The sequence below is a fragment of the Abrus precatorius genome, unplaced genomic scaffold (genome assembly GCF_003935025.1).
Source record: "Abrus precatorius isolate BTA unplaced genomic scaffold, Abrus_2018 Scaffold7, whole genome shotgun sequence".
NCBI classification, from domain to species: domain Eukaryota; kingdom Viridiplantae; phylum Streptophyta; class Magnoliopsida; order Fabales; family Fabaceae; genus Abrus; species Abrus precatorius.
This window is the reverse complement of record NW_020874417.1, coordinates 32,567,201-32,581,095: the sequence shown is the minus strand read 5'-3', so window position 1 is coordinate 32,581,095 and position 13,895 is coordinate 32,567,201. Positions and strand designations below refer to the sequence as shown.

The 13,895-nt window shown below is 34.2% G+C and overlaps 3 protein-coding genes across 3 annotated transcripts; all 3 read right to left on the bottom strand.

Annotated features, from left to right (window-relative positions):
* Positions 1 to 244: 244 nt before the first annotated feature.
* On the bottom strand, positions 245 to 7,442 carry LOC113872562 (membrane steroid-binding protein 2-like). Its single transcript, XM_027510200.1, has 2 exons — positions 7,017 to 7,442; positions 245 to 653 (listed from the first exon to the last, which is right to left on the bottom strand). The coding sequence occupies exons 1-2, from the start codon at positions 7,316 to 7,318 to the stop codon at positions 302 to 304; spliced, it is 654 nt and encodes a 217-aa protein (XP_027366001.1). The 5' UTR covers positions 7,319 to 7,442; the 3' UTR covers positions 245 to 301.
* Positions 4,243 to 7,392, bottom strand: LOC113872563. Its single transcript, XM_027510201.1, has 2 exons — positions 4,769 to 7,392; positions 4,243 to 4,493 (listed from the first exon to the last, which is right to left on the bottom strand). Exons 1-2 carry the CDS (start codon positions 5,361 to 5,363, stop codon positions 4,456 to 4,458), a joined length of 633 nt encoding a protein of 210 aa, XP_027366002.1. The 5' UTR covers positions 5,364 to 7,392; the 3' UTR covers positions 4,243 to 4,455.
* Positions 7,443 to 10,164: 2,722 nt separating the features above from the next.
* On the bottom strand, positions 10,165 to 13,864 carry LOC113872938 (F-box/LRR-repeat protein At3g48880). Its single transcript, XM_027510841.1, has 3 exons — positions 13,712 to 13,864; positions 11,499 to 11,905; positions 10,165 to 11,116 (listed from the first exon to the last, which is right to left on the bottom strand). Exons 2-3 carry the CDS (start codon positions 11,855 to 11,857, stop codon positions 10,558 to 10,560), a joined length of 918 nt encoding a protein of 305 aa, XP_027366642.1. The 5' UTR covers positions 11,858 to 11,905; positions 13,712 to 13,864; the 3' UTR covers positions 10,165 to 10,557.
* Between the last annotated feature and the right edge of the window lie 31 nt (positions 13,865 to 13,895).

Genomic DNA, 13,895 nt, shown 5'->3' with positions numbered 1-13,895 from the left:
TGTTTTATTCAGTAATAAAAAGAGCACAACTCAGCCAAAGATATGACCCCAAATGTCATAGGTCTCTTGCCGTTGAATGATATACATATTATGGAACTCAAAAGGAAGATCAAATTAAACTTAACATTGACAATTTATTATTTGAGACTAAATATCAAACCAAAGGCAGCACAAAAGGGGTGGCCTATACTAACATTGGAAACTAGTCTGCATTTGCTCAGTCTCTCCAGCAACTTCTATGAAGTTTTTTTTCTTCTGCTCCATCATTTTTTGCAAGGGTATTTGTGAGGCAACCCAGCCATTATTCTTTATCTGCATCAACATTGGAAGGGGTTTCATCACTTTTAACAGCTGTAGTTTCTGATGAGCCATCTTCAGTAGACTTGACGGCATCAACATCACGGGAAGTAGATTCTGATGGTTCACCGGTGGATTCTGCTTCAGTCACTGGAACAGTACTTTTGACAGTTCCAACCTTTACATACTTGCTCATAAACTTATATTCCCAGTCCTGTAAAGCTTCAAGTTCAAATGGGCCAAGACCAGAAATATCCCCCGTCAGATCTTTATCTTCAAAAGACATCTTTGCTAAAGCTCTGCTTGCATCCTTGCCAGCAAAAAGGGCATAAGGTCCACCGGGTCCATAAAACATTCTGAAAGGACAGATTTCCAGGTGATAAAATAGTAGTAAAGGAATTCTATTAAGTAAACATTTAAAAAAAAAACAGCCAATATATACATACATATTTCATTCTTACAGGGACAGCGTCGTCAAGCAAAGTCAAGTATCACTTCAGTTTCTTGGATATCAGTTTTTTAAAAAGTACTCTCATGATGAAGGCAAGGTTCATACTCAATATTGTGTCAAGTTTCATACTTTTAAGACTTTGAAACTCCTGCTGCTAGCTAGAGCAGATCAAACAGACAACATGACTAGGAAAACAAATGACACTTCTTGTAATCAAAATTAAATGAAACACCATGGACAAAAACACATATCTGCTCATTAGGGCATAAAAGGGTCTCAGAATGGGTTGGCTTCCGATGAAATAACAAGTAACCATGCTGCAATCCTTTCGATTGTTCATACAAACAGTAAATTAGGAGCGATGACTTTGTATCTATACATAAATTAGATGCTCTTGTATTCCTTTCATGATATATGCCGTAAACAATTGTAAGAAAGTCCAAGCTTTATAGGTCCACTTGATTTGGGATTGGGATAAATAGCGGGATGGCCAAAGTAAACAGAACTAATTTATAAATTACCCTAAAACACCACTTCCAGGTAAAAATTAAACATGCACAAAAACCAAAATTTACAGTTACAAAGGAAGAAAATGACTGATATTACATTACTCAGATACTCAAAATAGCATCTAATTCAAACTCCATCAAAGCTCAGCCCATTCAGAATTAAGTGTCAAATTAAGAAAATATTTGGCCAAGAACTGTGTGTCCTTCTTATTCAGATTGCTCATATAAATACAGTAATATTACAAGCTGTAACGTTGATTTCAGCCCAATAAATCAGCTAAACTACCATATATACATTTATAGCTAATTATGTTAAATAAAAGAATAACCGTTACAAATAATTGTGCAATCAATCCCATACAATTCTGTTTTCCATTAATTCCCATTAATTCCGTTGACATCCCCCCTCAAATTGATGCTGGTAAATCTACAAGCATCAATTTGCCAAGTAGAAAATTGTGTCGTTGACGTGTCAAGGATTTAGTGAAAATGTCAACGATTTGAACAGATGTTGAGACATATGGTAGATTGATGACTCTTCGATCATAAGCTTCTCGAATAGAGTGGCAATCAACCTCAATGTGTTTCGTCCGTTCATGGTAAACTGGGTTTGCTGCAATCTGTATGGCATTGGTGTTGTCAGCATGCAATGGAGTTGGTTGTTCTTGAGAGAATCCAAGCTCTGTAAGAAGACCACGCAGCCATATAATTTCAGAACAAGCGGCAGACATTGCGAGATATTCTGCTTCAGTGGATGACTTTGAGACTGAATCTTGTTTCTTACATTTCCATGAAATAGGAGCATTTCCTAAAAACATACACCAGCCGGTAGTAGATTTTCGGGTGTCTGGACATCCAGCCCAATCAGCATCACTATATGCTTGGAGTTGCATTGATGAACCAGTAGGAAAAAATAAACCACGCTTTGGAGTGTCAAGGAGATATTTAACGATTCGTTGTGTTGCTGAAAGATGGAAATGCCGTGGAGATTGCATGAACTTGCTTACTGTATGGACAGCAAAAGAAATATCGGGACGAGTGATAGTTACATAGATGAGACTTCCCACCAGCTTGCGATATTGAGTGGGATCATCTAGAAGGTCACCTTCATCTCGTCTATATTTAACATTAACTTCTATGGGAGTGTCAACAGGGGTTGCATTTGTGAGTCCAGCTAGCTGAACCAAGTCTTGAATATACTTTTGCTGATTTAGAAAAATGCCTTCATGATGATAATGCACCTCTAAACCCAAAAAATAAGTGAGTTGGCCTAACTCTTTCATATGGAAAGTTGAATGCAGTAGGTGTTTGATTCTTGAGATAGCATCTTGATCGGAGCCAGTTACCACAATGTCATCCACATAAACGAGAAGCACCACAATTCCTTGAGGAGTCCTTTGTAGGAAAAGAGATGGATCATACTGACTTTGAGTGAATTCAAAACCAAGTAATGTCGATCGAAACTTTTCAAACCATACTCTTGGTGCCTGTTTCAATCCATATAAAGATCGTTTTAGTTTGCAAACAGTATTAGGCGAAGGTGTAGGCATACCATTAGGAAGTTTGATGTAAACTTCCTCCTGAAGATCACCGTGAAGGAATGCGTTTTTGACATCCATTTGATGTAGCTGCCAAGATTGTGATGCAGCAAGAGCAAGAATAGTGCGCACAGTTGTCATCTTGGCGACTGGGGTAAACGTCTCATCATAGTCTAGTCCATACTCTTGCTTATTTCCAAGCACAACTAAACGAGCCTTATAACGATCTATAGAGCCATCCGAACGCAACTTTATAGAGAACACAAACTTGCTTCCCAAAGGTTTAATAGATGATGGACATGGGACTATGTCCCATGTTTGATTTTCTTCCAAGGCGAGAAGTTCAGCTTCAATAGCTCGCTGCCAACATTCATTCTCCATGGCCTGTTTATAAGATGAAGGAATAGGAATAGAAGATAACGATGCTGTCATGGAAGTGATATACCTTTCTGGGGGCTTACGAACGCGTGAGCTGCGTCGTAGAGGAGCCGATTCTGGTTCTAGTTCTTCTACTGGACCAGCAGCCAAGGAATCATCTTGAGGGGGCCCATGAGAGTCAATTGGTTGAATGTGAGTGGTAGTACTACGTCTTTTTTATGTCAAGAGAGGTTTAGGAGATTGTTGACCTGCATGAGAGTTGGAAAACAATGGCAAAACAGAAATCGGAGAAGCAACATGATCATGATGTGATGCGAAAAAATATGTATGTTCTTGGAAGATGACATTTCTAGATACCCGAATTCTACGAAGGTTAGGATCATAACATAGAAAGCCCTTTTGATGAGGAGAATATCCAAGAAAAGCACATTGAACAGATTGTGCAGTGAGCTTGGTGCGTTCTTGTGGAGGAAGATGGACATAACACACACAACCGAAGATACGAAGAGTGGAGTAATTTGGTGGGTGACCATGTAACCGAGTGAATGGAGATTCATTACCTAATGATGGAGATGGCATTCTATTTATAAGATGGACTGCAGTGGAAAGGGCTTCACACCAAAAACGTGAAGGCACATGAGATTCCAATAAAAGGGTGCGAACAACATCTAGCAAATGGCGATTTTTTCTTTCCGCTACCCCATTTTGTTGTGGAGTTGAGGGGCATGACCTGTGAGATAAAATGCCATTGGATTGCAAAAATTCCTGAAATGAGTGTGACATATATTCACTTCCATTATCAGAGCGAAATATTTTTATTTTTGATGAAAATTGAGTCTGAACATAAGCATGAAAAATTTTGAAAGTAGAAAAAACTTCATCTTTTGATCGCAAAAAATAGACCCAGGTGAAACGACTATAATCATCAATAAAAGTTACAAAATATTTGTAATTAGCATGAGATATAACTGGTGCCACCCCCCAAACATCACTATGGATGATATCAAAAGGTTGTGTTGTATGAGACTGATGAGTTGGAAAAGGCAGAATTTTACTCTTACCAAGCTTACAAGGAATACAATCAAAATGAACAACATTAAGAGATGGAGTGTGTTTATTTCCAAAAAAACCAGATTTTAGCAAGTCATGAAGTACATTTGCGTTTGGATGTCCAAGACGCTTATGCCACACTTGGTAATCAACAAAGGCAGAATTACAAGAAACTAAAGGCAAAGAAAGACTTGGAGGTAATGAGAAACGGATTGGGAAAAGACGTCCAACTTTAGGCCCCTTCGCGATGATCTTCCCTGAGTGTTGATCCTGCACAAGACAACCAGACTGTGAGAATTGTACTTGACAATCATTTTCGACTAATTGACCAACTGAAATTAGATTACTAGTGAGGCCAGGAGAGACAAAAACATCTGTGAGAGATGAAGAAATATCACCCGTGGCTGTGATAGGCAATTGATTTCCATCAGCGGTATGTATGTTGAGAGTGCCCAAATATTTTTTCACATTTGTAAGAAATTGAGCATTGTTGGTCATGTGGTTGGAAGCCCCCGAATCAAAGTACCAAGATGAAGAGGATTTACCTGAGATTCCTAAAGCAGAGAATGCTGAAATAATCATCTGTTGAACCATTTCAGGAGTCACCGTTGAAGTAGTAGCAAGAGGATTTGGTTGAACTGGTACTGCATTGACTGAATTGTCAGGAATAGATGAATCAATTGCGGCGGTAAAGGCTGTGACATTTCGCTGTGGTGGCCTTATTGTGCATTCCTTAAGAATATGTCCATGCTTTTTGCAGTAGTTGCAGAATTTTTTTGGGCAATTGGAAGCATAATGTCCAAATTGCTTGCAACAAAAACATTGAACAGCACTCATGTCATGACTTCTTGACTTCCCTCGTGCCACATATGCCATTGGAACAGTAGATGATTTTTGATCTGCAATGATGGACTGTGTATGGAGGCGTTGTTCTTCACGTAACAGATCATTGAAACACGCAACCAAAGATGGTACAGGGTCACGATGCATGAGATTGGACCGAATACCTTCAAAGTCAGATCTCAATTTCATAAGAAATTGATCTCGTTTAGTCGTTTCATAAATAGTTTGTACTGAACTTAGACCTTCAGAAGTTAAGTCTGCATAAACTATATCAGTGTACTCAGCCCAAAGATTCATGAATTGAGAGTAAAAATCAGAGATGGAGAGACTATCCTGTTGAAAGGAAGCTATGTCGTGCTCAAGCTGAAATCGTCGTGCAGTGTTCTTTTGACTGTAGACTTTTTTTAAGTAATTTCACATTTTGGCTGCTGTCTTGTAAGGACGAAGATTCAAAACAATGTTGGGGTCAACGGAACTAAGGACCCAGGCCATGACCTGAGCATCTTTGACTACCCACTTGGCATGTTCAACCTTATCTTTGTCTTTGTCAGGGATTGGAGTGTTGCCATCAACATAACCCCACAAATCTTTTCCTGTAACGAATATCTCGAAATGGAATGACCAAGCTGAGTAGTTTTTGCCGTTAAGGCGAACTAACAGGACATCGTGCTTTTCGATAGACATGGAACTAGAGTAATCTGGACTGGGAAGCAAATGACCGAGAAATAGAAGTGAAAAAAAAAACCGAGAACGTAGGCGAGGTTCTTGAATCGTAACCTAAGCTGATACCATGTCAAATTAAGAAAATATTTGGCCAAGAACTGTGTGTCCTTCTCATTCAGATTGCTCATATAAATACAGTAATATTACAAGCTGTAACGTTGATTTCAGCCCAATAAATCAGCTAAACTACCATATATACATTTATAGCTAATTATGTTAAATAAAAGAATAACCGTTACAAATAATTGTGCAATCAATCCCATACAATTCTGTTTTCCATTAATTCTCATTAATTCCGTTGACATTAAGATCATATGAGTACTACATTTTGTCAACTCTGAGCAACGTTGAAGTGCAGATAAACACACAGAAAAAAAAAGGAGTAAACGCTAAGTTTCCTGATGTAGATTGGGCTTTTTTATATCAATTAGGGATTTAATTTTACAATAGGGGTTTTGATTAGAGATTATTTTTCAATTTAGGAATTTTCAATTTTGTTGACTTTTCTATTTTGGGCCATTTGGAATTATAGTTTATTTAGCCTAAAAATAGGCTATTTTTGTAAACAGTTAACAGCTTTGATTTTGACCCAAAAAAATTGATAATCGATTTCCGTTCCTATTATCCGAATGTGAGTCGGAGACTATTGCATTAGAGAGAACTCTGTCAAAGAGAGTAGCTTTGGGGTTACCCTTCTACGTCATTTCTACTTTCCACCAACTCAACCAAGCACACACTAGAGTTTACTACAAAAATGAAGAAGATGAAAAAGTAGCTTTGAAAACTGAAACAGAACTTCATCACAACATTCTATAAATCCCGCATTTAACCTTTCAATTCCCACCTTCCAATTTTCAACATAATAACATGAGAAGCATGTCCTCTACCCATCACATGTCACAGGAACAACAAAAGGAACCCCGCGAACCAAAGGACAAATCTAACCTTTACAAAAGCAAAAGTAACTCAGACTCAAAAAATTCAAATTGTATCAGCACCTCCACACAAAAGGTCACCAGAAAAAGCACAAATGGAAATAATTTAAAAGCAAGACAGATAACATGCAGCAAAACCCAAATTTTAACAAGAGTAACGTCGAAAAATTCCAACTTGGAAGGTGGGCATTGACTCAACAAAAAATAAAAGAACACCCAAAACCCAAAAGAAGTTGAAGAACAGAAAAATAGAGTTGAGAAGAAAAGGGGTGTGTTGTGTGTTATGTTAAACCTGCTCTGGGAGACATCATAGATCTGACCCTTGATAGCCATGAGCAAGGGCTTCTGGATATCGGAGCCGTCGTAGGCCCTGAGCTCCTCGGTGGTGATCTCACCGAGCTGAACCGGTGGACGCAGTGGCGGCATGTTGTCCTCCATGCGGAGGTGGTGGTGGTCGGAGGAAGAGCCAAACAGACCCGAAACGACGTAGTAAAGGGCGTAAAAAAGCGCTAGGAGCGTGAAGAAGGTAGCAGGAGAGAGGCCAGTGTAGGCGACGATGGTGTCCTTGAGAGTCTCCCACAGTTGCAAAGCCATGACCACGTGTTTGAGATTGAGAGAGAAGAATAAGGGAAGAAGTATGAAGATTTTGATAAACAAATAATCAATTTAGAGTCTTGAGGGTTTTATGTTGTTTTTCTTGTCTCTTCTCGCTGCACCTAACCCCCACCAGCCATGGACCCAACCATTTATTTCGCTAATTTAATTGAATTATTTAATTTTTTTCTAATATTTATTGTGAATAAATAAGGAATATCGAATGGAAAAGACTAATCTTCTTGTAGTATGTAAAAATGTTCTAACATTTTTTTGAAAGAAAATATTTACATAGTTGATTTTTAAATACTTAAAATTAATAAGTTTTTATTAAAAATATTTATATTTTTTATTCTCAATAATAAATTACCAATTTAATTAATAAAAATATTATATTTTTAATGCCAACTAACTAGAAATTAAAAAATAATTTAATAAATACAGACAAAATTAATATTTTGGTGCTCTATTTTATTCTTTATTTTGTTTTAATGTTTTAAATTTTATTTTATTTTATTTTAATTATTTAGCTATTTGTTTAGTTTTAATTTGTCATATTCATTAATTATAGAATAAAAGCTACCACAATTAATAAAAAATAAATAATTTGTGGTAATAAAGAAATATCACAAATAACATGATTCTTATATGCTTGTCTTATAAATAAATGTTAAATAAAATATGTATTTAATACTTAAAAAGTATAAAAATTGTTTTATTCATCTAATAAGTATAAGAAATAATAAAAACATGCATAGAAAGATTCAGAATTATTTAAAAAATTAAATTTTTTCTTAATAAAAATTTATTTAATAAAATATGTTTCTTGTTTAGTTTAATCTCCATTTAAAACTAATAAAAGTCTAGAAATCGGTGATTTTTCTTTTTCCTTTTTTTTTCTTTCCATGATTGAACTTATGTTTGATGAATAAAAAAGTATAAGTTTTATTTTTATTGAAAATATACGTGCATTTGTTGATTATCTGTTTTTTTTAACGTATTTATACAAATTTAAGATACCCATTATTGTGAAAAATAAATAAATTTTTACTGAAAATATATTTAAAAATTATTATTAAAAATATCTGTTAAAAATTTAATTTATCATTAAATTGTTTTTTAGAAGACAAATTTTATCAAATTATTTATAAAAAAAAAACCTTATTTTATCACTAAAACAGATCTTTAAAAAAAATTGCCATTATTTTAGATTCAACGAAGATATATTGCAAATGAAAAGTATGAAATATTGGTAATTCAAAATACTGTTTGTTTAAACCCATGTTGTGATATTGATCTCCAATCTCTCCATATATGAATTCCTTGATTCATGTGCCTTCTTTCCCATGCTTATGAGTTATGATCATCGTTTGATTAATGAGGTAACGAATGGTGGTACAATTTTTGTTCATTATAATATTCAACATCTATCACCGAATTGACTAAAAAGGTCTTCTGAAAAAATGTTAACATATCAATTTTTTTTTTAAATTAAACTGTTATTATATTAAATATTTAGGGTATGTTTGATTATTATTTTAAAATTAGTTTTCTATTTTTAAAAATAAATTATAGTATAAATTTATATTAAAATTTGTTTTTAAAAATAGAAAACTGATTTTAAAATAGTAATTAAACATACTCTTAAATTTCTTTTTATAATTTTTTTTAGTTTTTAGTTTTTTTATTAAGATTGATTTAGTTTAATTTTTTCACATATTTAATTCATTATGATATTTTTTTTATTCTTTGAAAGACTAATATGGATATTTTAAATATTTAAAAACTTTTTAAATTATAAATTTTTAAAATATTATCATTGTAACAATTTAATTTTTTTAAAGTGCTCAACTCAAATATTTTTAAAGACAAATTTTCTCCAAAATTGCCCTTTTTTTTTTCATTTCAGATTGAATTGTATATGATTTATTTATTGAATCATGTTAATCATTCAATTTATTTTTTAATGATATATTTGGATGTAATAAAAAATATAATTAAAAAATACATTTATAAAAAATGAGATGAAAAAAAATATTGTTTGAATGAATAAAAATAAGAGAAAATAATGACAATATTATACTTTACTTGTTTAGATTATATATATACACGCATAAAACTTATGAGTTTAAAATATTTGAACATATAACTATCAATCACATAAATTCATTAATAAAATGTTGTTCTAAATTTGAATTTAAGTTTTAATAAATGTAAAAAAAAAGCACCTATTATATTGACCTTACCCAATCTCAAATTAAAAAAGAAATTATCAAATTTATATAAGCCTCCTCAAATGACGTAATTTTTTGTTTTGTTTATGGTGTACTTTTTTTTATTTGTACAATAATCGATAAGGTCAGAAAAGTTAAGTAACGAAGATAAGATAATGTCTCTTACTTTATACGAAAATTAAATTTAGATTTGTGGACATAATTAAAAATAACGAGGTTGAAATAACATTATAATATTTAAAATAATTTGAAATTAAGTGACGGCATGTGAACCCGTATTGAAGAATGTAGGTGTCATCCTCTGCAATTAATACGGATATTGCTATTTAATGGTCTTTTTCAGCACAGCTGAATTGATAACGTCTTAAATATTGAAAGAGTCAGTCTAAAAATATTTTTATAAAAAACACTTAACCCACATTTTTCTTAGTTTCTATTTATAAACAGAAGACAATTTTTTTTTTCCTTTTTATTAAGGCAATATAAATTTAGACATTGCATTGGTTCAAGTTTGACACATTTTATTATTACAAAAAATTAATGAAATTTTTATGGTAGGATTAATATAAATTTCACTTATTACCAAAACAGCTAAACATAAGCTCCAAATTCAGACTATCAGCCCTCACCCTGTACACTGTTGTTATTCACTTCGAACTCGGAAAATCTGTGAAGACTAGTTGATAGCATCACTACTTACAAATGATAGGACCAAACATAGCCCAAAACAAAATTCATTGTATTCTTAAAGAACCAAAACTGCTGTCTAAGCAAATTTTCATGATAGAAAACACTTCTCAAAATGATACCGACTACAGAATACAGAACTTATTATTCCTATATACAGTTACAAGATTTGGCTAACTCCTAAAGGGCTTTCAACATTCATTTGCAAGAATTAACTTTGTTTATTTGGATCTACACTTAAGATAGCAGAGTAACTAAACAACAGAAAATGTTACATAAGCAGCAACAACTAGAAGACTACCAGATCGATTTTGTTGCTTAAAGTGCGAGAGACCTCACCTCATCTGTTTTCCAAAGCCCTTCCTCGTATTTGTACCACCTAACCAGCCCTTCGTCAGTTCTTGTTCGTTGGCACATGATGCACGAGTCTTCCATGCATGTGAGAAATTCACGTAATTGAGAAGCCTTCTCACGAATAGACTCATCAATCTCTTTAACAATTCTTCTATGTTGAGGAGGTGGAAGGGCTTCCACCAAAACGCAATGTGATATGTTTAGCACTTCTAAATGTTTCAAGCTCTCAAGGATGAGAATGAGAACATCCTTATATAGCATTGAGCACCGAAGGCTCAAAACTCTTAATTTTGGAAGATATGTAGCAAGAGATGAAGCAAAGAAATAGTCACATGGCCCCATGATCTTGAGTTCACTGAAGTTCTTGCAGTGCCTTGAGATTTCTTCCAGAATATATGGTGGATTTGCTATAGTGGGCATTGTAAGGGACTCTAACTCTTTCCAGCCACGGATAGCCTTGCACATTCCTTGCTTCTTGATTCTGTTCCAAGCTGGCAGAACAAGTCTTTTGAGTCGTGGGCACCTGCGAAAGGGACATGATTAGCGATTTAGACAAGCCACATATGCAATCTCCATTTTGAACAAGAGTTAATAACTGCACCCCCTCCCCACCCCCACTCCCCCCCCCCCCTTAAAATTGAAATACACTAAACTATCCTACAAATTTTGTTAGCAGTTTATTATTTTCAGATACTTTAAAGCGATCCAGAGAAAATAAAATGTCTCATAAAAACATATTTCTCATAAAGTTATTGCCTCAATATCAAGCAACATTAAGATGTTTCATATTCTACAAGAAGGTTATAAATATTCATGTGTTACATACAACCTGTGTCTATTGACTTTATATGGTTTATACTCTAAATATAATGCATAGATATATTGATTTTGAATATTGAAATTACCTTTCTGCAGTGTATGTCAACTGTTCATCACTTACGTACAAGTTAAAATGGAAGATCAAAGTCATTATACTCTGCCTGCTGAGACACAAAGAAATCTTCAATATACGCGTTAATGTCCTATCCGATCGTCCATCAACATAAACAAAGGGCTCTAATGGGATCTTGATGAAGTTCGATTTTAACATCGACAAATCAAGTGTTTTCCAAAGAAGTGGATCGCAGCAAGCCATGCGCCATGCACTACAGACACGGGAGATGCCAGATGTCAACTCAAAAATGTCAAGCAACTGAAAAATCTTCACCAAAATATCAATGTCCAGATCCTCCCATCTCCTTATGTTAGAGTCACCATCTTCCATGATGCCGACTTTCCAAAATTCTTACTGAATTTCAGTGCAAAGAAACACCTACAGAAACCAAATTAAAAACCAGTGATAAGTTTAACCCATTAAAGTGAAAAACTAATAGCAGTACAGAAAAGAAGAATAAAAGTTCTGAAATAACCAGAGGGTAATAGCAGTTACAAGTATCATCAGATTGCCACATCTTTGAACCAGAGAAATACATGATCAATTTAAACTAAGAACCTTAATTTATTTGGGTCTTTTTAAGCTTCGGTCTTTGGTCTTAAGTTTATGACAATTTTTCATATAATGACCAGATGGCCACATTCTTGGATTAAATAGATAAATGACCAACTTTTTTTTTTTTGGTGCTTTAAAGCTTTCAGTCTTCTTTCTTCAGTTCATAGGGGTTTTCATCTTTTCATGCTCCAACGTTCCTCTAACTGTTAATGTTTAAAGTCTCCTTTCTACCAATACCACATTTTCAAAGGTAAGAGAAGGTGAAATATACAAAGATTTATTTCTCTAAACAAATGTTATCATTACTTATATGGCAGAAAAATTAAGGAGTAAATTTCAATTTTAAAGGGTTAATAACATTGATCATGAGATACTAGCCCTTTTCTCACAAAAAATTAAGGTTTCAGGCTTTAAGCTCACAAATACCTTGTTATACTCAAATTCTTTTGGACTTAGGAATCAATATTTTCAAATATACAAGCCCAACTTTGTTTCATATCACAAATTTTGAGGAAGGCCATTTCTTTGTTCGTTATTCCACAAATTAATGGGAGGGATACTATTTCCTTAGTGCTAGTGTATACTGTGAGTCTTTGACGATCATTGCCATTCAATAATTGGCAGTACTACTAAGAATCAGTATAAGTTCTGATTAATGTGCAGAGGTTAATAATCTTTTACCTTCCCTCCATGGAAATATTTTTAAAGAAAAAGAGAGAGAGAGAGAGAGACAAGTTCATACTCATCGATATCGAGAAACACCATGGATACAACCATGGCCGATGGTTATTGAACTCCGATAATTTTTGCCGTAATTGCAAATTAAGCATAGTTAGAATGTTAAATCACTAAAATAGCATCTCCACAAAGCAATTCACAATTCCCAAAACCTCCTTAGTAAACATCATTAAGTTCACACCATGATGCTCCTAAACATGCCCAACAAATTTCTTTAATTCAGATAGATCTTTGATTAGAAAATGTCATCATAATCGTTATCATCATTCATCTACAAGTCAAGATCACAAGGGACCGTAACATAAGCAGAAAAAAGAGATAGGAAACAATTGGCGGAGTTGATCATTAGCCGTCTAACCCAAATTCACGCAAAACCAAAACTTGATCATTGAGATGAAAATTGGGTATCAAATCAATGGGAAAATGAATAATTAATCATACTGAACAAAATTACTTAACCCCAAAAGAACAATTGGCACTCATTCAATTAAACCCCCAAGTCCAATTTACTCATGCCTCACTCAGTCACTTGTGCCAACTTGATAATTCCATGACCCTCTCCTACACACAAACCTTCAACTAAATAAAATTGTAATTCACTCGCACCAGATCTTGAAAGCGCCGCCGAATCAAAAACAGAAACAGGTTTAGGACCAATCAGCACAACCAACCTGATCAACCAAATTCTAAAACCCATAAATAAAAAAACAAAAAACACATATTTTGAAAACTAAAAAAATTCTGGCTTGGTCGTCTAAGGTGAAGATCTAATCCCCTGTGACTCCAATTTTCTATCTTTTTCACACACACGAACGAGCCCAGATGTACAAGTACAAGCATGTATGTGTGATTTTGAGCACAGTACCGACAGAAGAGAGAGAAGATACAAACCTTCAGACAACAGAAGTAGTGTGCGGTTTGGATGAGGGTGTTGTCGTTGTTGAGTAGCTGAGCTGAAGATGAACAAGTGCAAAGGTTTTGAGGCGTTTTTCATGGTTTTTGGTTCTTTTCTCTCTCTCTTTTTCTTTTTAATAATTACCGAAACATGTAACTGAGGAAGAGAAAGGTGGATGTA